The sequence below is a fragment of the Haliaeetus albicilla genome, chromosome 5 (assembly GCF_947461875.1).
Source record: "Haliaeetus albicilla chromosome 5, bHalAlb1.1, whole genome shotgun sequence".
In the NCBI taxonomy this organism is placed as follows: Eukaryota; Metazoa; Chordata; class Aves; order Accipitriformes; family Accipitridae; genus Haliaeetus; species Haliaeetus albicilla.
The window spans coordinates 18,283,188-18,308,611 of record NC_091487.1 but is presented as its reverse complement, the minus strand read 5'-3'; the positions used below and the strand labels follow the sequence as shown (position 1 = coordinate 18,308,611).

The 25,424-nt window shown below is 44.8% G+C and overlaps 1 protein-coding gene across 2 annotated transcripts in view; it reads left to right on the top strand.

The window, feature by feature from the left end:
• RIN3 (Ras and Rab interactor 3) overlaps positions 1 to 25,424 on the top strand; it is a 70,583-nt gene that overhangs the window by 6,900 nt on the left and 38,259 nt on the right. The window contains exons 2-3 of one of the 2 annotated variants that reach the window (XM_069783595.1): positions 14,033 to 14,219; positions 17,858 to 17,972. In XM_069783595.1, the coding sequence (XP_069639696.1) occupies positions 14,033 to 14,219; positions 17,858 to 17,972 (302 nt within the window). The remainder of the gene's footprint in view (positions 1 to 14,032; positions 14,220 to 17,857; positions 17,973 to 25,424) is intronic. The other variant, XM_069783596.1, reaches the window with a different exon arrangement.

Sequence of the window (25,424 nt, the reverse complement as noted above, 5' to 3'; positions counted from 1 at the left end):
GGGAGATGTAAGGGTGCTGGGCACACCCAGGCTCTGGCATTGATCTAGCTGCACAAAAAGAAGCAGCAGTGAGAAGACAGCTGAACAGGCAGGCAAGCATCCACAGGAATTATCCACCAAAAATGGTGCACGGCATCTGCAGGGGTTAAAACCTGGCTGTCAAACCATTTCTATACTTCCTTGCCAGAGAGGGCTGCCTGTGGTATGCGGGGTAGAGAAGTGTTGTCCTTGTTCAATGGTTGCACCCCATCTGCTGTGGAGGGGCATGGGGCTGTTACACAAAGTTACTTGTGTGTACACTGCATTTTCTGCAAAGACCCTTGGCACCCCACTCTCTCTCCACCACTCTGTTTGGCATCCATGATCTGCTCTTACAATGTAGGAACACATGTGCCAACCCCACTCTCCCCCCTGACAGAGGGAATCCCTAAAACACAAATATGCACATGGCTGAGTTGGAGCTACATGCTGGTGTCAGTCCAGACTAACTCTCCAGAGTTGGAGAGGGGCTGAGTTCAGAATCCATCCCAGGTTGTCAGGTGCTTGCTTCTCAGAGAGGCAAGGCAAGCTTTCAGCTGGTGTTTTTAACTGTGAAGTTTGTGGGGGTACGTGTATGTGTGTGAAAGTACATGATAAAACAGCACTGCAAAGCAGCTGTGGTCAAGCAAGCAGTGCTATTTAAGCTGTGCAAATATAATAAAGCTACAGGCATCATGGTAAATATTGTAGCTGAAGCCTTTCCTCTGTTGTACCTCTCTGAGCTATCTAAAGTAATTCTACCCACCTCCAGAAATGACATCCCTGCATCAATGTACCCTGCTGGAGTGAGAATATTAAGGCAATCCTTCCCTCAAGATACCAGCTGCGAGAGGTTTGGAGCACTTAGCTCCTCTTCGCCTGTACCCAAAATAGTATAAATCTTTTTGCAAGTGAAGATGATTGCTTGAGCAGCAAAGGATTAGCAGATGTGAGCATTGCATAGCTGGCTATGCTAGTCACGTTTTCCTAAATAGAGATTCTATTAGATGCATGCAAGCCAGGGAGTACTATGGAATGCAGGTCTTTTCACATAGATGAATATATATATGCATATCTCAGTGTGCCTTTCCCAGACTTTCCATCATCTTTCTGCTAAGCGGGGAATATATTTGCATCCGAGTAAAGTATTTCTGTTTTCTACGTTATTGGTACCTTTAAAAGGGAGAAGGTGTTTTCACTAATTATAATAACATTGTATGATTAATATAAAGCCCTTGTATGTATGAGAGGATCTCTGGGTGCTTCATAAATATTAAGCCTCCCAACAACCAGCTGAAGGCAGTTACCTACTTCTGGCACTGTAGTAAAGGAAACTGAGGCACGAGCTCATGGAGCTGATTTGATTATAGTTACTTTGTAGCCCAATCCCCTGGATCCTTGTTAAGTAGTTAAACCCTGGCCTTGCCCCAGACCATGCTTTAGGTTTGGGGTGATGCCAGGACCAGAATCCAGTTCTCAGAAAGCCTTTTCTTTTTGGTGGATGAGTTCCCTGCTGGATTAGGGAGCTGAACCAGCATCCTCAGTGTTCACATAGCCTCTACAGCTGAAGCAAGAGAAGCAGTGAAAGTGAAGTGTTGGGAGTGTGTGCAGGTGGGGTCAGGGGACTGCTCTTTCAGCAGTATCCTGCCATTGCCCTGGATTAAAATGAACGAGAAACCACACCCTGGGAGTTGTTCCCTGAGGCAGGGCTGCATTTCTGGCTTAGATAATGGTGCTGCAAGGGCTGGGGCTGCTGATATTTGCTCTGTGTGACTTGTTGGGGTCTGTGGATCAACACTGTTCCTGGTGGGGTTGAAAGACCTGTCTTACTGCTTGAAATTATCTCCTGACCATGTTAATTAGTACTTTCTATTTGCTTTTGCAAGGCTAATGAATTGTTGGGAAGTGCTTTGTTGAAACCAACTGAATACATACAGCCTTTTGGATGCTGGGAAAACCTTGCCAAATCTAGGGAATCCACACAGCTCAGGTGCACTCCTCCAGTGGCCCTCTGGAGAAAGCCAGTCTTTTGAAGCCTCTGTTTTGTAAAAGCAGCTGTTGGGCAGAACTGGGAGCAGCTGCAGCCTCTTGTGAACTGGATTACATTTTGTGCTGCTTGGGGAAAATTCACCAAGGAAACAAAGAGAGACCAAAAAAATAGCTGAGTCTGTAGACTGACAGCTCTGCTGGCTACCTGCAACACTGTTCTGCAAATTGCTAGCAGACTTCTAGGCAAAAGAAGGTTCTCCCACATATTTGGCTAAACGACAGCCTGGGACCTGGCCCAGACTTTCATCTTGCCTGCCAAGAATTTTTCTCTCTCTTCTCTCTCTCCTTTTTTTTCCCCATGAGTTCTCTCCAAGGAATTTGTCACTCCTGATACCCCACAAAAAAACAGAAACCAGGCAAAGCTCAGATCTTCTCCTGCTGAATCAGCAGATGGGAAAGAGCTTCACTTTGGATGACTTTCCTTTCTGTCCGGAGGACAAATATGTAACACAGGACATTTTGGTGTAATTCTGTACTGAATTTCCATTCTAATCCTTTCTAAGGATTAGAAGTTAGTTAGTTTTAGACTGGATCTCATTGGTGACCTTTCCAGACAGAAGGGAAAGTAACTGTTACCCTCCCAGCAGGGATGGGTCCTCTGGGCTGGGAAACTGTGGTAGAGATTGCCTGAGAGGCACTGTGAAGAGCAGCCTGTGATAGGGATGGATGGTAGGGGTTAGTCCCTTGGAATGGCATTCTGGCATCTCCCTTTGCTATCTAGATCTAGCCTGGATTCACCCTGCCTAATTTTAGGTGTTTAATTGTTGTGTCCCATTTAGGAACCTGTGTACCCATGAGGATCTCTGGTCTTACTGGAGAAGAAGCAGCTCCAGGGAGTAATTCAGGGTGACTGGTGCCAGTGAGCTGAATCCAAGTCAAATATTTGTTCATGCCTCACCAAACTGAGCAGGGAGCCAGGCCAGAGAGCTATGTCCAGCAAAAACCTTCTTCCACCCTCCCACCCCCTGATTCAGATAGCCCCAAGGTCAGACAAGCAATGGCATCCTGGAGGTGGGGGTGGGTACAGCACTGATGTTTTGGGGAGGACATGACCAAGGCAGCCATGTTATGGATTGTCTTAAACTGCTGTGAACCCACAGCCTTTGGCCTGTGATTTACTTACATCGTAGCCCTGGTGACCAAGTGACCATAAACACTGTTAAATGAACGAGCTTGAGGTCCCAGCAATGGTTTAGCTGGCTCTGCAGGAGCTGACAGACTTGCCTTGCTGCTTGGCAGTTTTTGTCGTCACATGCTGAGCTCCCTGCCATCGCAGGGACATTTCAGCAGTTTCTGACACTGCTCCGCTAAGGAGTTCTTTGGCCCCAGGCTGTCCCACCAGCACAGGACAATGAGGGCCATGCCCACCCACGGGGCAGGTTGCTCAACTTAGCCCAGCAAACTAGAACACCTCCCTCATCCTTGTGGCAGGGGACCATGCCCTTTCACCACCTTTCCATATCCCTAAAATACCCCAACAAGCCTTTTTTCTTCTTCCTCTCCTTCCCCCAGGAAGGCAGATCTCTAACCTTGCCTCAGTGTGAATGCAGGCAGGGATCCTATCAGATCATAAAGCAAGAAATAAACAAATTTCTCCAATGCCTAATCAAAATTAAATATGGGGATTATGAAGTTGCTGGAGTAAGGCTTAAGGATGGCAGACAAAGAGTAGGTTTAGATTTAGATTATTTTTTTTTTACTAACAGCACCATGTATTGAAATGCGTTCACACTGACAATGGAAGGAAATCTTACCCAAAATATGAATATTTGTGTGTCTGCACACAAGTCTGCAGACCAGTGACTGAATGACTGGTTTGAAGACCCTTTGCATGTTGCCTTAATGAGAGGGGGGACCTCTGAAGGCCTGTGCTCTGTTCCTTGAGATACCGCAGCATGAAAGTTCAGTGGATTTATTTCCGTTGGCAAAATGGCCATTTCTAGTTGCAAATCATGACTGAGTGTCGTGGTTTAACCCCAGCCAGCAACTAAGCACCACGCAGCCGCTCACTCACTCCCCCCCCATCCAGTGGGATGGGGGAGAAAATCAGGAAAAGAAGTAAAACTCCTGGGTTGAGATAAGAACGATTTAATAGAACAGAAAAGAAGAGACTAATAATGATAATGATAACACTAATAAAATGACAACAGTAGTAATAAAAGGATTGAAATGTACAAATGATGCGCAGGGCAATTGCTCACCACCCGCCGACCGACACCCAGCCAGTCCCCGAGCGGTGATTCCCCCGCCCCCCCCTTCCCAGTTCCTAAACTAGATGGGACGTCCCATGGTATGGAATACACTGTTGGCCAGTTTGGGTCAGGTGCCCTGGCTGGGCATGAGAAGCTGAAAAATCCTTGACTGTAGTCTAAACACTACTGAGCAACAACTGAAAACATCAGTGTTATCAACATTCTTCACATACTGAACTCAAAACATAGCACTGTACCAGCTACTAGGAAGACAGCTAACTACATCCCAGCTGAAACCAGGACACTGAGATAAGCATTTGCAGGTATTTTTTTGAAGAGGGGAAGACTGCTCAGCTTTATGCAAGTCTGTGTGGTTAGCACCTCGTATCTTGTGTGTCTCGTATGTCTACACTAAATTCACTCACAGGGTGAGGAAAGCCATTGCTTTTTATAACTAGTCTGAATTTTCTCTTAATATTTTGCTCAGGGTTTTGGCTCTGATGTGACACGCCAATTCAAATATTTTATAATATATAGAGTTTGAAACAGAATGGTTTTATTTAAGCAAAACTACAGTATATTCTTAATGAAGTTTAAATTTGGGAATTTCTCCCTCCCCTTTATTTTCTGTTTCCCTTTCCTCGCTTTATTAAGTGAGTACAATAGAGAAAAGCATTCCTGAGGCTTTCATTCCTGTCTTCCTTCCTGGCCAGATGAGCTGGGAAAGGGCAAAACCTCTGTCAATAGCTCTGGCTCTCCAGTCAAAACAGGGGTGCTCTGGGCTTCTAACGCTTCAGGTGTTTTTCAAAGGCACAGAACAAACCCATCTGTCTTCTGATGTTTTTATAGCTTAGGAAATTGTTTCTCTTCTTCCAAACATTTGCTTCTGGTTCCTGCACCTCACAAGCCTTTCCGGAGAAGTTACAGTAGAATTATCCAGCAAACACTTTTGCAGCTTTTTGTTAAGGAAAAATCTGCTTTCTTTGGCTCCTCTGACCTTGCCAGAGGTGACTCCTGGCTAGGCCCATGTTTCAGAAGCTCTCTTCTTTGCCATGAAAGGGCCTTGCAGAATTATAAATTATCCTTCGTTGCCTGCGCACAAAATTCTTTAGTTTTGCTGATATGCTGAAATTCCTAAGAGAATAATTTGGGTTTGAAATAGACAAAGGACAAATGACCTGAAAAGCTCTGATTATGAATATGGGGGAGAAGGACTTAAACCTTTAACACAGCAACTGTCTGTTGTTAGTAAGGGAGTAGGCTAATAAAACTTGCAAAGTGGTTTTGACTTGCAAAAGTTAAGTTTTGACTGAGTAAAAAGAGAAGGATGGTTGATAAGATATTTTGAGACAAATTGCTGAATGCAAAATATATATGTGCAAGGTTACACAAAGATAGCAGTATAATTTGTGAGGTGAATACAAGCCAAGTCATGTTACACCAGTAGGATACAGTAGCCCAAGTCCACTGTGGGGCCATAGGCAGCATACACCATCTGCATTAACTTCTGCATTACTGAATGCAGGAAACAGCTAGACTGGAGAAAAAAAAGGGCTTTGAAAGAAGGCCTCTTCCTTCGGGGAATTTTTGATGTTTGTTCTTTATCTTATTTCTGCCTGTGTCATGGCTGTGAGTGTGAGAAGGCTTGTTTGTAAGTAGAGCTGGCCTGAGTACTAGCAGTAATGTGAATTACCTTGTATTTTGTTTGGGGTTTTTATGCATATGCAATTCTTTATAATATACATACCTTTGTGTATGTAAATGAGGGGACAGACCTAATGGACCTAGGAAACATAGTGAAGCTAGCAACTTAATAAACATTTAGTTGCACCTCCCTGCTCCTTGAGAGCACTCCTGTGCTGAAAGATTGTTGACAGGCTCAGACAAGAGGCTTTGACAGGGCTATTGCCACTGCTTCATTGTAGGCACTTACAACTAAGCTTGACTAATTCAGGAGGAAGAGCAGCTCTTCTAAAGGAGCTGAGAGCTGGCCCCTAACACCGGAGATGGGCATCCCTGCAATGGGAGCTCTCTCTGAGTGACTAGAGCAGAAACCCAAGCAGGTAACACAGCTGCTGTGGTTGGGTGGTTTACGGGAAGCACTGCAAGCACCCCCTCCTTCTCCACTCCTTAGTGACTTGGCCCTGCTGCTTATGCTGTTAGAGAACGATCATTAGTCTTAATCACCGGGCTTGCACTCTGATGAGTGACAGTGGTTACATGTCCCTCCCAACATCAGTAGTTCTCATCCAGCAAGGCTTCGTCAGAGCTGACTTGACTCCTGACCTTTGAACGGAGGCAAGATTCTGCTCAGTTCAAAATCCGGATAAGCTGAGGTCAGGTCCTTTGACTGCGTGATGGCAGTAATGAGGAAAAATAAATTCGTTGGCTTTAAACCTGGTAACAGCAGCAGCCAGGGCACCACAACTTAGCACAAGCTAAGCTATTCTGCCAGCAAGCTCCAAGTTTTTGCATAGAGCTTACTCCTGTGGCTCAGCTAACATCCTTAAAGCTAGTTCAGCTATCCTTGCTGTGCTCTGCAGGCAGCAGTACAAGTCCACACCGTTACTTCAGTGTGATGCTGGTCTATCAGACCTTCAGATGGAGCCCTGTACTGTGTAAAACAGCAATCTGGTGTCATATGTGAGCAGAAAACTGTGGCCACTTAATAGATCGATATGTGAATTAGCATTCTTCCATCTGCACAAGTGGCCATTACACCCTTCCCCCCAAGGAGTATAATAGCACTTGCTCATCTTTGTGATTTCCTCCCTTGGTTTCTGTGACCAGGGAGGTGAGGGCTTGGTAAGCTGGTAAGTGATTTAAGGGCAGATGAACTGTCCCACAACTGATCGCTCTGTGCCCATTAGTGGAGCTCCCACACAGAGTGATGACTTGCTCCACTGTGGCAAACATATGCGAACAGAGGCAGTCAGGGTCCAGCTGGGGAGGTGTGGATGCCTGCAGTCTGTGTGCGCAAGCCCCTGCTAGCCTTCACAGAGGCGGGCAGTTTGGAAATCCCTGGCAGGTACAGAAAAGCTCACAGAAGTGAGCCTTCAATTACAGGGTGCAAAACTTCACTGTTGAAATTGTGGGTCCCTGTAACAGAAAGTGGAGTATGTGGGGAACAGAGAGGTTTGCTGAGCTATGAGGTGTCAGGGTATTTGGGAGACCCTTGGTTTGCCTTACCTTTTGGCAACTGGAACAGCTGCTGCCTTGGCTATTAAGCATGGTGCTTTCCAGGCTGAGTGGAAAGACCGAGTATCAACTGTAGATCAAAGACCAAACAGATGTAGGGTGGACATAAAAGTAGAGTGGAAACAAGGAGAGCAGTGAGCAAGAGGAAGTTCTCTGCCAACCACAGGTTGTCCACAGACCACAGTTTGAGAAGCACAACTTCCTGAGCTATGCATTTGTCACCAAGGTGGACCAGTAACACAAGCATTCTGCAAGGTAGGAAGGACTACTGAACAGGCAGGCCTGCCTCATGGGACACACTGAGCTGATCATGTCACTTCCATTATCCAGTTTTTCTCTACATCTGAGAACCTTCTTAACACCTTACATCTTTTCCCTTTCTTTTCGCCTGTCAGACAACAAGAAATTTGGTTTTTATTTCTGACTAAAGGGTGGCAATCGGTTGGGTGTGATCTCTGAAGACCTCAAGAACTTTCTTCTCTTTCTGCTTTTTTGGTTTTTCATTGTGTTTTTTTCCTGTTGGTTTGATTTTTGTCAGATCTCTTGGCTCTATTATGAAAAAACATTTCTTAAAGCCTGAATTTTCTGGGAGGCAGTCTTAACATTTGGTGCACAAAGTTAGCTGTTGTGCTATGGGTTTTTCCATGTGTCACTTTGCTGCCTTCCCATCTTCCTAATACTCTGTTTTATGATGAAATTATTCAAGAAGTTTACAGATGACAGAGCTCTCCCTGTAGCTAGATTGGGTGCAGTGCCTCAGTTCCACCACCTGTTGGAAGAAAGAAATGAAAATCCAGCAAGGTGACTCAAGCCAGGTCCAGAAAGTAAATGAATCCTTCTTCTCCATCTTGGATTAGTTTGATCTGAATTGATCAAGTGAGCAAAGATGGGCTAGCTTATGAGAGTAATGAGAAGGCATTGAAAAATGACCACATCTAAGAAGGAAACAAAATGAAGCTTGATGTCCTCTAGCTGGGGCACTGCATAACTTCACTCCCAGTGAGCTGAAAGTAACAGCACATGAATTCACATGTGTCTGAACAAAGATTTTTAATGTGTCTACCTAATCAGAAGTGATATCAAACCAAGGAAAGCATACATAGCTGTGCATGTAGCAATGGTCTTATCTGATGAAACCTTGTTGCACTTCTTTTGCTGCTATTCATGTAATTCTGATAATTCCTTCTTCAGTGTGCTGGGTTCAGAACTTCATGCTCTTTTCAGCAGGAGGGTGGGTATGAAAAAAAAGGGATACAGAGATCTGCCTCTATCACCAGTGGCACAGAGCCCTGCAACCAAGTCCAACTGGATTGCTTGTAACACTGAATGTAAAACAGGACTGTGAGTTTTCTGACAGTCTTTTAATCTTAGCACTGTCATCTGACCCATGTCCATGAGGCCCCATGCTCCCAACTCTCTCTTTTAACCACAGAAGTTACCAGCATCGCCCATCTACTTCCACCAGGACTGGTGTGTCAGCTTCAGGAGCATCTATCTTTTCCTCCTGCTTCATGTGCTCCTTGTAAACTGTGCTGCTGTCCTTGAAGGGTTTCCACATGTGAGCTTCAAACACAAGCTGGCTTGTCCTGAATGGTATCCCTTCAGGTACCAGGTGGCTTTGGTGCAAAAGGTTGCTCTTCACCTGGCACATGGAGTTTATGGCCACTTGTCCATCTTCCTCCCTCAGTAGCAAGCCAGCTGGCACACATTTTAAGACCTGTGGTGCCTGTTCTGCTACAAATATAAACATACCAGAGTACCTCTTTCCTTGAGGACAGCACAACAAAGCCTTGCTCTTGCTCTCTCTTGTTGTCTTCTAATACTCAGGGGGAGAAATAAAAGCAATAAAACATAATAATAAAAAACTAGCTCCTAATTCTTACAGCTTGTCTATTTAAACAATGCTAAGACCCTCAGTCTTTACTTATCAGTGCACTACAGAGCATTTGGTTTCCGATTTAAGACTCATATTTAATAACACCTGATGCATCTTCTCAGATCTGGTCTGGTGACAGGCAGAAGCTGCAGATATGCAGGAGTGAAGAATTCATCTGACAGTCCCTGCTGCTGTTGCACACAATTTCTGTGTCTCAGCTGCCTTGGGGAAACTCAGAGTGACCAGGCCTATACAGTACAGCCAGGAAGCCCTTAGTGTCAGCAAGTCTGTGGCATTATTTCTGAAGTCCCTTGCAAAGGTATACCCAGGCCTGCACTTGCATGAAATTCAGTAGATTACATCCCCTTGCAGTTCTGATGATTTCTGGGAATATTCAGCTGCCAAGTGTGACTCTTCATTTCTAAAGCAGTGAGTCATGGTGGTGTCATTACTTCAGTGTACAGTCACTCTGCAATAATTCAAATCACCATTGTCGTTATTATTACTTCCAACAAGCAACCTGATACCTTCTGCCAAACCGAGGCAGGTGTGTGAATGTAATCACTGTGCAATTAATTAGCCTGCGTTGCCAGTCAGTATGCAACACACAGCTCCCTGCATCCCAGGTGAGTTCAATTTAGCAGAGCGGTTGCAGGATTTAAAAGTACCTTGCAGTAAGAACTCAATAAAAGAAATGAAAGGCAGGTAGCTCTAGGGCCAGCTTTTGAGCTTTGCATCACACTTAACAAAAATGAGCACCTGCCTGGATCAGTCAAAGGGTTACGCAGGACTGTGGGAGAAGGAGGAGAGAGTTGCATGTTATTTCTGAAAACTGTGAGCTTAGAAATCATCTGATGCGTGAATTCTGAGTGAGCGAAATAGCAAAGGCCAGCTGCTCACCACGGTGGCCCCGCAAATCCCTTCAGCTGGCAGCACAGCAAGAACCCAGGGAGCTGCTTGGGCTCCCTTCTCTCTGCAGCTGCAGAGCTACTGTGGAGCCAGATTAAATTGCTGGATTAAGCAGTCCCACAGCCCAGCATCTGGATCTTTGTGACAGCTGTGCCCAGGAAAGAAGTCAAGCATCAGTGCCATAACTGCGTCAACTGGTGTGTCATGGGTCACAGCATTACAGCTGGAAAAGGTCCATTAGGTCATTCACTCCCATTTCTTAGCCAGTACAGGATTTGACTCAATAAAGTGTTTGCTACTGCTCTAAACATGGCATTTTAAGAGGTTTGGGCAATGCAGTCCTCTTCCCCTTCTCCTGGGAACTTATCCATCATCTGTTATAACTCCCTGCCAGGAAGCGTCTAGCCTAACATTCCCCTGTTTTAATATGATCCCGTTAATGAGTCTTCTTGCCTTTCCTTTTTATCAAAGCATCCCCTTCCACTGAGCTGTCCTTTCCTCCCTCCGTACAGGTACAATAGCCTGCTTAGTTTCTTCTGGGCTGGCTTTTGAGGGGAGGATACCCCACACCAGGGGTCTTATCCCCGAGGGCCCCTAAAAGGCTGGGTTCCTGTTCTGCCAGAAAGCCTCATCCACTGCCCTTAATCATCTGCACCGAAAGACCCCACACACTCAAATCATGAGATGTTTCCATTAAGACAAATATTTTCAGACTCTGCTTTTTATCTTGTATGTCTAAGTTTGCAATGATTTTCTGTTTTTCATCCATTCTCCAAAACTTAGGCAATGGGCCCTAAATGCAGCCACATGCATTGGAAGGTCAGTTCTGTTACTTTTCTTCACGAGTCTGTTGTTCTTGTTGCCAAACCCGCATTGCTGCTGTGAGCAGGGCTCCATCCAGACGACATGCCTGTCAGAGGGAGAAAAGGCTGGGTGCCTCTGCCTTCATCAAGCCTGGGTTCCCCCATGGGGAACACCGTGCCAGCCTGGTGCTCACCAGGTCCAAGCTGCTTTGTGTTACTTCCTTGTCTTTGTTGGTGTCCCTCATTTCCCTCCAGGCAGTGGGATTCCTGAGCATCAGTGCTTTGCTGGCCCTTTTCCCCTTATATAATTAATGGGTAACGAAGTTCAGCATCACTGGAGCTATTGCAATGCATGTCACCTTCTGGTGCCACAGCAAGACATTATCAGCATTGGCCTCCTTTTGATCTAGGTTTCATACATCATTGGCAAGATCAAATTCATGCTTGTGTGACTAATTTGGGGAGTAGCTTTTGCTAACAGTGTTATGGAACATTTCATTATAACTCACGTTTCTTTTCCTTCAGCTCATTACTTCTTTCCCATTACCGAGTGTGAATGTTGCCATCCAACACACGTTTTCCTTTCACATGGTTACTAGGCATTTCTTTTGGTTTCTACTGTAAAGAAAGTGACCGAGAGATGAATCAGGTTAACTTCCAACAGCTGTCCTCCACTGTTTTACTCTATATGTTCAGATGATACTGATTAAAATCATATGCTGTTGCATCTGAAAGAAATTTCCTCACCTGTGTGACAAGGTGGGCTTTTATCACAAGTGAAGATACAGTGTTTCACTTATTTCTGTTTGCCTTTTTAAGCACAGTTCTCTTATTCTTACTGTCTTGGTCATGATCTCGAAAATTGATTGATTAAAACCAAGATTCTGTGGACTAACACCCTGAATCAGCAACTGGGATTGCAGAGGAACATGTATTTTCTAAGGAAGCTGTCTCTGTAGGGTTGCAAAAGAAAAAAATCCTACTAAAAATAAAATCTCACTGTTGGTTTTGGGATTTGAAAGGCTATTTTTATAAAACCTAACTTTTGGGATAGGCATGCTGTGTTAGGTTAGGCCTTTGAAGGGACTCTCTTTCAGTAGTTTTAAGTCTGTCTGACCTTATTTGAAATGTACTACTTTAAGATCTGTATCTTTAAAAATAAAAGGAAAAAGAATTGAAATAAGGCCAAATCAAAAGTGAGAGTCCTCCTCTTTTCAGCTCTGATATCTAAGCAGCAAAACTGGTGCAGAAAAACATATATTGTGTATGTTCTCCTACATTTTCTTTACTTTTAAAACCAATTAATCGAATGACAAGCCCGTATCCATGAGTCTATAGCCTTACCCAGTAGAGCTGTTACAACCAGATCTTTCAGCACAAGTATTTCCAGTGACTGCAGTGCTAAGCACGTGTATAAATACTTTGTTGAATCAGCGCCATAGCTAGAAACCAGCATTTAATACCAGTCTACAATTAGACTGCAGGGACTAAAAATAAATAGAATTAGTTCTTTGTGTCTCTGATCAGAACAGGAATATAAAGGAGAGTGTGTGCCAGATCTTTAATATTCTCAACAGCATAATTTCAGTATTCTTATGTCTTGTACAGCTAATAAGGTCTGAGACATAAAGTGCGACTGGGCATTGCTAACATGTAGTGCTGCAGGATGGCCCCTCTCTTGTGACTCAGCATCTCCCATGCATCTTTTTGGAGCTTCCAATTATGTCTTTAGCACTGGCCAAAATAACAAATGTGGCAGGAAAAAAAGAGGGAAATCAAGTCTTCATTTCCTCCCTCCTGAAGGTCCCTCTGGTGTTTCTCCACGTTTCCTGTGCTCCCTCCCATTCCCCCGCCTTGGCGCAGGGAAAGGGTTTGCTATGTCTGTGTCCTTTGAGGCTTGTCCTGCAGGACTTGCTGTGTTGTGCTGAGCAACCTAGGGCTGTTTTCAGGGCAGCACCCTGAATTATTCTGCTGCTGAAGATCAGCCTTTGGGAATCAGCAAAGATACCTCTTCTGTAGTGAATAACTTGCTGCTGACTGCATCCTAACACCTCCTCCTCCTGTACTCTGTGAGTGACAACAGAGGTGGAGGATTTCCCCCTCCCCATGATCACCCACTCCCTGGGTGCAGGGGTGGAGGAGTGTCCACCTCTGCAACCACCAGCACCCGTGCAGACTCATCAGTGGTGAACAGGGCACGCTTGGTGTTATTTTTAAACAGCGAGACGTCTTAGTATGCCTTTTTGCAGACTACCTAGGCTGGGCACAGAGGGTGGCTGCCAAAACATGAGAGCAGCTGATGGTGCCCTGGCTGCTGCTGGCAGGCTTCCTCCGAGGGGCTCTGAGAGCAGGGCGAGATACCACACCGGTGCCCATCACAGCTCCTGTGTGACCAGAGAAGTGCTGACAGTGGCATGGCTACAGGGTGAGCTGCAGGCTGCCTGGCCCCCGTACACCTCAGACGGACACTGTGGCTTCGTGTGTGTGTATTCCTGGCTGCTGGCAAGGTCTGTGGCCCCTTTCCTCTGCCATGTCGCTCCCTTTGAAGCCATGAAACATTGCTCTGACCCTTCAGCTGGAGGATGGGGTCCAGGGGACAGGCATGCTTTACCCTCTGCAGCACCGGCTGCCTCTGTGCATCCCTTACCTCTGTCTCTGGGTACCTGTGCTTAGGCAACATAGATAGATGAGCGGAAGCCAACAGACCTCAGCACAAAGCACCCTGCAAGCCTGTGGTCTGAAACCCAGGTGTGCATCATTAGCGTGAGGCCATAGTCCTTAGGACGGGGCACATCTGTCTGTCGAGGCCTGTGCACCCAGTTTGCATCTGTCATAGCAAGGTGTCTGTGGTCTGACGCCCCTCGAGGAACTCTCCTGGTGTGTAAGTGCCTCTGTGTGTGCCTGTGTGTTTGCATTTACAGTCCTTACTCCCCCCAAGTTTCCCATTTGTAGATATTCTTACAAGGGACTCCCTTGCTGTGTTTCAGGCCAGTCAGAGATACGAGCGAAGAGGGAAAAGAGACACATCTCTGTCAGGCCACTGCCCTGCGAAACTGCCTCCCACTTCCAGGGATCAGCATCCTTGATAAACTCATCAAGACCTGTCCTGTCTGGCTTCAGCTGAACATGAACCAGGAAAGGGCTGGGGCAATACTTGGCAAAGAAACAGCAGGGGTAAGTCCAAAGTGGTTTCAGTTCAGATAACCACATTTCCTGTCCTTGGTGGAGCTGGTTAGGAGAGCAGCGCTTTTTTTCATGTGGAAGCAAAAATGTTTAGCAGACTATGCTCTCTGTTTCCATTACCTTTTGATGCTTTAGCCACTCACAGTGGTGCAAGACAGATATAATGGCTTTGGGGAGGCAAGAAATCTTGTCTCTGGTTTTATTTACTTAGCATGTAGATTCATGGAGATGCCTTCTCATTCATCACCAATACCCATAGGTATGTTGACTATCCTAATTTGGAAAATAAAAAAAAAAAATCCCTGAAGAAAAGGCCCTTAAATTCTGGGAGCTCCTGGGAGTCATTTTTATTGCAGTAATTGGTAACTGGTCCCCATAAGCTGAGTGTTAGAAAATAGCAGACTCGTGCAAAGCTCAGAGCTTGCTTAAGGAAAACAGCCCTGTAGGAAAGGGAGCTCCACATTGCCGGGATCTAGGAGGTGGTGAGGCATGGTAGGGAGTAGGTGTCCTGGTCAGGTCTGGGGAGGGCAGGTGCAAATGACCTGAGCTGACGCCAGAGCACAGGGGGAATTCACTCCTACTCTGAGGAGGTTTGGACCTGGCTCTTCACTGAGTCAGTCCATCCCAGGGCTAAAAGCTTGCACAGCCAAGTGACAACCTCCAGTGGGACTCACCTGACCAACCTGGACTGTGCAGTGCACCTCACCCTGAACCAGACTTCTCAAATAAGTTGGGCAAATTATTCTCTTTGTTTTTCTGCACTGACTGTAAAGGGAGACCTGAGTGACTGTCTCTGATATAGCTATGTATGGCCCCGAGCCTCCTCGGTTATTAGTCACTCCCTGCAGGCAGGGCCGTTCCCCACCTCTGTGTCCCTTTGGGGATAAATCTCTGTTCCTCCTGCTCACACCATCCTCAGGCACAGTCTTCAGCTGCAGCTCGAAGCAGGCAGAAGAGCTGATGGATCGGAGGTGTCTCGTGGCAAGGGCAGGCTCTCCTGCCCACGCTGAGCTCACCTGAAGCCGAATCAGCACTGCACCTTTCCCACCACTGGTGAAAATGGAAGAGACTGGTTTGCGTACCAGTCCTAACCCAGGCAGTAGGGTTAGGTACAGCTCAGAAGATGCACCTCCCTCTCATCTGAACAGGCATGGTCCAATTTTAGCCTTTGGAGCCATGGCAACCAGTTGTGCCGCTCAGGAAAACAGAAGTGATTCATTTCCAGGTTTCACTTCTCTCGTTGCTTAAATTTAATTTCAGATGAAGCACTTGACCGATGCAATGTGAGATAGTGCCATCTGAGATCCCAGGTCACAGTAGTCTCTAGAGGTGGGTTAGAGGGACCATGCTGTCACATGGGTGGTAGGACTTGGGGAAGGGAGAGCCTCTATGGCTTTTTCCTACCTGCAGATACTTACTGTGATGTAGAAGGTGGGGGCTGCCCTGTATTAGAAAGAGGCCTGTTTTGAGCATGTGCCTGTTTGGTATGTGTTTATTTGGGTTTTTGCTGTATTGCTGGTGGACCAGAGCCCATGGGGCTCAATTTCTTATGAATGGCGGATCCTAAGATGACAGCACTGTGCGAGGTTGTGAAGTTGCCCCAAAGCTGTGTGTTTAAGTGTGGGTGCTTCAAAGTGACAGGAGGTGCCCTTATGACTGGGACTCATGCAGAGAAAGGTCCTGGCTTCTAGACAAGCTTTTTTTGATTTATCTGTCCAAGAAATTAATGTTTTCTTGATAGATTTCCACTGCATTATAGTTGATGAATCATTTCATCAACTCACACTTCTTTCTAATATTAATATCCAGACTCCAGAATTAGCCCAATTTTCTAATTCAGTTTCTGTAAAAGTACCTTGACCCTCTCCTGCTAAAACCTGCTATCAAAGAACAGATAAATGTGAAGATTACTTTGTCTTTGTATCTGCAGCTTCAAGGTACAAGCTAAAAATATCCTTGACAATGAGCTTTAATTAGAAACACACTTGGGAGCTCACACAATACAAAGAATGAGATTTTTTTCTATTGTCTTTTGTCTTCTGCCTTCTTACTTCTTTGTTTCTTTTTTTCTTTCTATTTTCTATTTTCTTTTTTCCTTCCTCTTTCTTCTTTTTCTTTATTTTTTTAAATTTCGCTGGTCCCATTGGTGGGAACCAATGGACTGGTTCCAATTAAAGACTCAGGGGCCTCTTATCAACGTGTATGAATACCTAATGGGAGGGAGTACAGAAGATTGAGCCAGACCATTCTCAGTGGTATCCAGTGAAAGGATGAGGCACAGTGGGCATAAACTGAAGCACAGGTAATTCTGTTTAAACATTAAGAAAAGCTTTTTTGCTGTCAGAATGATCGAATATTGGAACAGATTGCCCAAGAGGCTGTAGAGTCTCCGTCCTTGGAGATAATAAAAACCCAAAAAGACACAATCCTGAGTGACTTGCTGTAGTTGATCCGTCTTTGTGCATGGGGGTTGGACTAGACGATCTCCAGAGTTCCTTCCAAGCACATGTGCTCTGTGATTTCGGGAACAGTCAATATACTTGAAGTCAGTGCTGCCATCAGGAGGGATCTTAGACAAGCTGGGAGGACAGGGCTGGTAGGAACCTTCTGAAATTCAACAGGACAAAGGCAAAGCGCTGCCCCTGGGAAGGCAGACCCCCGGCAGCGATCTGGGCTGGCCCTGCCTGGCTGGGCAGCTCTGCAGGAAAGGCCCTGCAGGGGTGGTGGGCAGCAAGATGAGCACAGACCCACTGAGGAGAGCCTGTGGGACCAGGGTTTGTTCAATCAGGAGGAGAGACAGCTTCAGGGGGACCACACAGCAGCCCCCCGGTTCCTACAGGGAGGTGGTGGAGAAGATGGAGCCAGGCTCTGCTCAGCACTGCATGGTGGGAGGACAAGAGGCGGCAGGCGTACATTGAAACCAGAGGGGTTCAGGCCGGGCACAGGGAAACACTTTCTCCCTGTGAGGACAGCAAGTGGCGGGACAGGTTGCCTGAAGAGGTTGTGCAGCCTCTACCCTTGGAGGTTCTCCAGACCTGTCTGGACAAAGCCCTGAGCAACCTGGTCTGGCCTCATGGCTTCACCCAGGGGGTTGGACGAGAGCCCTCCTGGGGCCCCTGCCAGCTTGAATGATCTTCTGGTCCCATGAAAAAACTCTGCCATGAGACACTGTGGCCACCAGAGCCTTTAGCCTTATGTTCCACTTGTGGACATTTGAATCCTTTCCCTCTCAATGTACAAGTGACTCCTTTGCTTTAGACCCGGACTGGGACATTCTAGGGTGAATTGTCCATGATTTTGGGCACTTATGTGAGGAGCATCACTTGACAAATTGTGAGTACAGCTTTATACTCTTCAGTTAGTGAAATAGTTTGCCTTGAGCTTAAGTGGGACATCAGTGATGCATAGAAATTTTGCTGGTTCCTTCACAGGTCTGAATTTGACCCAGATGAAATGTCCCTTTATTCATTATTTTTGTCATGTAAAGTTCAACCAAGTGGAACGAAGCTAAAATAAGATCATTTAAAGGTGGATTGTACTGATAAAAAACTTCTTTGCCAATGACCTAAATTAAAGTTCAGAAGCTCACATAATGTAGCTAAGCTTTTGATTCCTTTCTCCTTTTTCAGATATTCTTGGTTAGGAGAGAGGGTAACATGAACAACATGGTCCTTGCAGTCCGCCTGCCAGTGCAGAACGAGGCTCCCAGTGTGCTGGAGTACAACATTAAAGAAGAAAAATCAAGTAAATTCTTTACACTTTTTTGGTCTTGTTCTGATTATTGTACTGAATCCTTTTGTGATCACCAGTGTTTATGTAATCTCACTTGCAATGAGAAAGTTCCTCTTGTGACCGGCAGCAGGTCTTGCTTTTACGCTGTAGTTCAGTTAATATTTCCTGCGGCTTCTTTACCTCAGGTCCCCCTGTGGTTCTGCACCTTGTGTTATCATTTACAGACTCACAACAGGAAAATAAAGCACCCTCAGATGAGCAGGCCAGTGGTTTCATCAAGCGAGAGGAGCTGCCTTTCACCAGGTGGAAGTCCTGAGGAAAGCACAAGGCACTGACAGACTAAGCCTTGTTGACTGACTGACTCTTGTCTCTCTGCCACTGAATTTGGGGCCCACCAGGCATCTGACATCTGCTACATTACCTTTTCATGCACCTCATACTGTCATACTGAACAACAGGTTACTCCTAAACTGTTTGACTGTTTTAAATGCCTCGCTGTTTCTGGGAAGCAGCTGGGTCTTGGGGCTGGTGGTATCAGTGCTTTTCCCAATCAGACAGCCAAGTCTACCGTGAGCAAGCAAAAATGTACCCAGTTCACAGTCAGCCATGTCTGATGCAGCCCTTGGTGTAAATGCATATGATTTCCACTTTCCAAGAAGTACTTGTAAACACGGGAATTTTAGCATAGTCATAGAAACATGCACTTGAAAGAGTTCGTCACAATAACTTCATGCTATTTATTTATATGAATGCATCCAAACCCTCTGGCACTGAGCTTTGCCCCAAAGCCAGCTCCCTGGAGTATATATTTTACTCTCTGCTAAAACACTTGTGTTTCCACTGATCAATGTTGTGACTTATTTCTTCCCCCTTGACAGTTGTTCAAATGAATTTTTTTCCTTCTCATGTTTCTTTGCATACCTCTGCATCGTAAACAGACTTTAAAGCCAGAGGGACAAGTGAATCTCTTAATCTGCTCTAATCTCAAGCACAAAACCAAAGGCTTTTGCAGCGTTGCTCCTGCACAGAGCGCAGCTGCCTGCCTGGCTCCTGCATACCCCCCAGGAAAGCTTTCTTTCTCATCTGCGTGCACCTTGGAGCATGCAATTGCAGAGATGAGGCACATGTTCAGTGCTCCTGCACAAAGGCAGGAATAGCAAACCTTTTGCCACAACTTCAGGTTTCTGGATTAAGAATACAAGGGCAGGGGTTAGCTGCAGGGAGGGGAAACGTTTTTCTTTAGTTATTTGAAGTTCACCTAGGGCTTAGGTTTTGCATGGTGGGGAATTGGTTTTTGATGATTCAAGTTTTCCTTTGGATAAAAGTTAAAAAATTTAATCCTGCCATCCTAGAAATTTTATTTATAGAAATGATACTTCTTGACCTGTGTCCTGCACCATAAATTCTGATTTCTTTGAGGACAGGCAAAGTAAAATGTAGTACAAAAATTTCACTGTGAGCTAGCCTAGCTAGAAAGACTTTTCTGCCATGTTTTTCAAACTTACTTGCTTGCTATTTCTAATTTATCACTAACTTAACACAAAGCATGTGTTCAGAGACACAGCTTTCTGGTAGGAGCAAGAATTAAATCAGTTTCCACCACTTTCATACAAGTTACAAAATAAGTGGAGGAGGATAATTAAAAATTAGCTCTCATTCAAAAAGCAGGAGAACTGCCATCACATGTGCAGCAATCCCAGCGGCCCTGAGGCTGATGCATTCCTATGGTGGATATTCACATTATTTTTAGCTTGAGTTCTGTCAGGGTTGATCTGTAGAAAGCCTCTCAGTTCTCCATCCTGCACTGTTTTGACAGAAACACACTGGGCATGGAAACAGTCATGCTTTTGCTTCCTTTCTCATTTAGGGTAAGTAGCCTGGCTTTTGAGTTTAGAAGAAATAGAATTAATTCCTCTTAGTAAAGCCAAACGACTATATCTGGTGCAAGGGGAGATGGTATATCTTCTGTGCCTCAGAGTAACCTAATACATTAGCTTTGATTTATTGTCTCTGCTTTACTCCAACTGCTTTCTAAACTTTTTTAGGAAATAAAATTTTATGTTGTCCGAATGCCGTAAAAGAATTAAGGCTAGAATCTGAGCTTCCTTTCTAACTACCCTGGTATGTCTGAATTACCTTAGCTTAATGAAGTGCCCTTCACTCTTCCTGGGTATTCTGTAAGTGTCGGGGTAGGAGACTTCTGAGCTCCCCCAGAGACATTATCTTGCTGTGGAATGCAAGTCAGTTGAAAGTTTGGTGTTAGACTTCCTGAGAGTGTGTAAAGCATGCCAACTGCATAGCCTGAGCACCACTGTAGACTGGCAGGGTTTTTTCAGGCATCTAGTCTTTAACTTCAGGAGGTCCCTCTTTAGTTCTTCTGTGCTTGCTAAAAGGAGGTTTCAGCTTGCTACTGAACGTCGCAGACAAGGAGGTGAATCCTCCTGATAGCTACCTGCTCTGAGTCTGCATGACATGGAGCAGAGCTGGTGCCTTTCCAGTGCCCTTCAAAAGGAGCAGCTGTAATTCCCCTGCCGTTTGAGAATCCCCAGTCCCAGCTGTTCTGGAGACAAGCAGTTTTGGTTTTGCTGGCCTGCTCCTAGTATTTCCTTTCCGAGTTGGCACATAAGCAATGATCTGTGTAATGTGCCCCACAGAGAGCTGTTTGTCCCTTTCTGAGAGCGAACTCCTCCTAAAGGGTTTGAAGAAGTGGGAACAAGTTTTTCTTCCTGTTACCTTGATTCAGCTCGTTAGACTCCACAGACTTGATGCATTCAGATGTAGACTGAAAGCTGAATTTGCCTTGACGTATATAGCTCAGATTTTATGGAGATCCTCCATTCCTGTTAAAATTCAAGTTGCAACCCATCCCAGCTTACTATTTTGGAGCACCTTGCCAGCTGCATCTTGTCCTTCTCATGAGGACTCAGTGCAATCTAAGCTTCATGAGTGACACAAAGAAGGATGCACTGTCCTTAGAGGTGACATGATGGCTCTGTGCCATCTCTACAATGATGTCCATCTCTTACTTTTACCATATGCAGCTTTAAACAGCAAGTTTTACTGCTCAGCTGTTTGTAAAAAGCTGTTCTCATCCCATCCTACTTTTCAGATCGTACCTGAAGAGGTTTTCCCCAGTATCATGATGACAGTAAAGAGGTTGCTGCCCAGCCCGAGATGCATATATAGATGGCCATTCAATGAAGTACAAGAAAAGGAAGCTTCCTAGCATTGCACTGCCAAATAATGGTGGATCATTGTTTTTCCCTTTCTTTTCCCCATATCAGATCTGCTCTGTTGACATTTGATGAAATATTTAGGGAAGTATAGTTTTCTGAGGGGAAGACCAGATTTAATTGTGATTTTTTTTTAAATTGGAAATCCCCAAAGAACCCACTAGGTAAGAGGGTCAAGAAATGAAACTTCTTTCCTTTTTTTTTTTTTTTTTTGTGGGGAATTTTTACCTGTTCTATGAAGTAGCCCTTAGGATCATAAAACAGGAGAATGAAGAAACTGGATTTTAAAAATTTTCTTCTGGTTCTTCATCTTTGGTTGTAATTCCTCCAGACATAAAGCCTAAAGCCTGGTCACAGCAGCAGGTGTGGTAGAGATCCAACAGCAGATACCACATGGTTCATCAGAAAGCTGAGAAACCTAGTAACTTTCAAAGCCTTGGATCTCTGTGGTTTTGCTTCTCAGCCTGAAGGATCCCTTACTTCTTACTCAGAACAGTGGAAATCTCCCAGAGAGAAGGCTTGTTACAAGATTTCTTCCATTTAGAGATGCAGTGTTGGGAGATAACTCTAAAGCTCTGCTAAAATCTCAACTACTTTATGGGCTTACAGTTCTGAGAGTTGTCCCTTACTTCTGCTTCATCCCAAAATGGAGCACTAGCTTCACATACCTCAAGAACTGAGCACCATTTCCTCAGCTGACTCCTACCCTTGGCTCTTCACAGCAAACTGGTTGTAACTTCAGGTCCCGATTCTCCTTCCCCTTTATGTGTAATACAGTCAGAAATCATTCCACTGACATCAGTGACATTGCAGCAGTATTAAAAAGAAAAGAATCAGATGTTTAAAGTAAATGTGCATGTTTAAAGTAACATATACTGAAAGCTTGAAGGAAGCATCTGAGTATGATAAACCACTTGGTGCAAGTAGCGACAGTAGCTTTTACTTTCACAAAGGGTTATGAAGTCACATGCCATGGGGGTAAAGTCCTTTAATAGAAGAATGCTCTAGCACCATATACTGAGTGTAATGCTTCCTTTTTTTCTGGGAAATCAATTATATCTGAAAATAATTTGACTTCATGGAACACATGAGTTGACCATATACTTCTCAGGAATATTGCACATACGCTTTGGTGCGGAATGTGTAGTAATTATTTTCCAAACTTTTCTGTACCAAAAAAGAGGATGTAATTCCTTTCCAAATATGCAAAATGATGCTAAACAGGAGAAATATCTGCAATTGCACAGAATAAAGAAGAACATATTATTCATATCATTAGTAATTTTTATAGAAATAACTATGGAATTGATTTGCCAAGTCAGTACTGAACTCCTCAGGCTCATGTCCTAAGGGGTTTGAGGCTGGCCTAATCCTGCTATGGATGCCTGCTCTTGTAATCATGCTCCTGCCTCCTGCCTTCCACATCACTGCAGCTGGCTTTGCTCACTTGGAGGTTTATTTTCCTGGGTCTGTTCACATTGTGGAGTTGCTGTCCTTGTTCTGTATTTAAACCATACCCAAAGGGGACAATCTGCCACCAGGTGTAGCTGTTCAGAAGCATCTCTTCCAACGTGCTGGGCCAAGTCTGAGTTGAGCCCCCAAAATCAATAAGTAAACAGCTGAAGTGGGGTTTGTGGTGAAGCCTTGTCTGTAGTATGGTTACTTCATTTATTACAGAAAAATTCTGAAATTTAAATTAAAACACTGCCTGCTCTGACCCTCCCAGCTTCTCTGGAGACAAACACTGAATGAGCTGAAGCATGACGGAGGTCTTGAAATAACCTTGACACAATCAAATAGGAAAGCCAAAATAAATTATCTCCGAGTAACATAAAAATGTCCAGATCACAATTAATACCACCTTTGAAAGATGAGACACGGTACCATTGGACACGGTAGATTATACTCAATTTCTCATTTATGGACAGCAGCTGTACTTCAGGTTATGTGGTATGGGCTTGTGGTAAGGACCTACAATATACCTTGACAGAAAAGATACAGGCAATTACTGCACTCAAAAGTAGTTTAAAAGCCATCACTGGGTATTGCTAAAAAGTTCCAAGTCTAGTAGCAAAAAAGAAGTTGATAAAGAAATCCAGTGTCCTGCCCTGGTCACTGTATTTGGTTGGTCTTTCTTAAAGTTAGACTGAGCTCAGGCAGTGCAGGCTGGAGCCTGGTATGAAATGCTTGAGACAGACAGTAGGGATTTCAGAGAAGACCACAACTCAAGTAAAACACACAGCAGCAGTTTACCTGCCTGGTTAATTCTCTAACTGCTTTTACCAAAGGAAATCTGTCTGCCATGGAAGTTCATGAGGACCTGACCACTTTGTACATCCGCCACCCTCTAAGCTCTGTCCATCAGAACAGAAAGAAGAGTTACACCAGGTCTAGAGGCAGCAGGAAGGCAGGCCTAGCTGGGGAGTCAAAACAGAAATTTAGACAAGCAAAAGTGTTCCTTTGCACACTGGATTTTAGGAAGGGTGAAATCAATCAGAAAAGGGAAGAGATTATTTAAGGGCTAAGATTTCACAGTCTACTTTCCTGCCTTAATAATCCGAAATCGGTGCAGTCTAATGCTGTGAAAGCAAGCTTAACTCTCAAAGCCAACTTTGTCCATCATTACCAAGTTACTTCAGCCACTTCTACACTTCCATTCCTCCTTCCCAAGCACATAAGGGGGAAAAAAAAAAAGTTTTTTATTATAGACTAATGCCATTTGCACAAGATAAAAAGGGTATGTGCAGTCATTCTGACTGTCCTGTAGCAGTAACAAATGGTAATTAAACAACAGTAATCAGGCAGCAGCATGTTTACAGAGGAGCATTAGAGTAACATGGGGATGGACTTTGTTCATCTTTGCAGGCTTAGCTCTAAACAAAGCTGCTGAAAGCCCTCGTCTTTACAGCCCAGCCATCCTGAGGTGAGGGCTGTGAGCACGCTTGGCATGATGGCAGAACTCAGGTGCAAGGGATACAAATTCCTGCCTGTGTCCCTGCATGGGTCGGTAGGTCCAAGCACTATGAGGGCACTCACTGAGTGAGCATGAGGCAGGGCAGAGGAGACAGATTGACTAGGAACAACTCAGTAGATGCTCTTTACTGGCTCAGACTCCTTCAGATGCTTATAATGGACTTGCCTATTGCACTCTGCTGGTGCCCTGGCCACTATGGCCAGATATGGTCCATTATGGCAGATTTTCCTGTTTTATTTTGTTAACATTTCTTTTAATACATGTTGCTGAGGCTGGATTAACAAATTCAGAGACCAAAGTCCTCACTGCTAACATGGCACAGCATGGTCAGGTGGTATTTTTCCACATGAACTGCATTGAAGTACTGCACAAATGAGGTCATGGGAAAAAAATGGGAGGATAGCTCAGCTACTGCAGTCTACTCACAATTTAGTTCCTTTAATGAGAGCGGCCAGTTGTGCAGATTATATTTGTGATATGAATATTTTTGTGGAAATGTTGGCAGCTCTTGCAATAGCTTCCTCAGTTTTGCAAGTCTTTTTGCTAACACCCTGCCTGCTGGAATCACAAAGTAGAGTGAAGATAGGCAGAATTATATTTTTTTCCCCAGAAAGAGAAATAACCCTCACAATTGCAGAGAAAAGCCTGAAGATGTAATCTTAAAATCTCTTAAAGACTCAGAAAACAGAGGATAAGGGAAAATAACCTATAGGAAGACAATCTCCCATTTTTAAAATTAATTCTAATTGCATTTATTTTGGATCCCTTCTGAACTGGAATGGAGATGGAAAAAGGTGGAAATCTGTGGTACTGACTGAGGTCAGAAACATGGGATCTTTCACTTCATCGCTGAAGTGAATGAATGGAAGTATGGGCTGGTATTCATGACACTGACTTCTAAGATGAAGCCATTTATTTGTGTAGCACTTGCAGATTTTCATGGGAGGTTTTCAAGATGGTGCTGGATGAAGACTTGAGCAACTTGGTTTGACCTCATGGCTGACCCTGCTTTGAGCAGGGGTTTGGCCTAGAGACCTCCTGGGGTCCCTGCTAGCCTGAGCGATCCCATGAGAGGGAACCAGCCAGTGAGACTGAGTCAGTCTGTGGGCAAGCTCAGGGCAGATGGCAGTTCTCAGAAGGGATGTCTCAGGAGAGCAGCAAAAGCAGTTCCCATTCTCTAAGATCCAGGTTCTGAGAGAAATACTGCTAAGATTTACAGAGGGATGGTGGTGAAAAAATAAATAAAACATAAATATT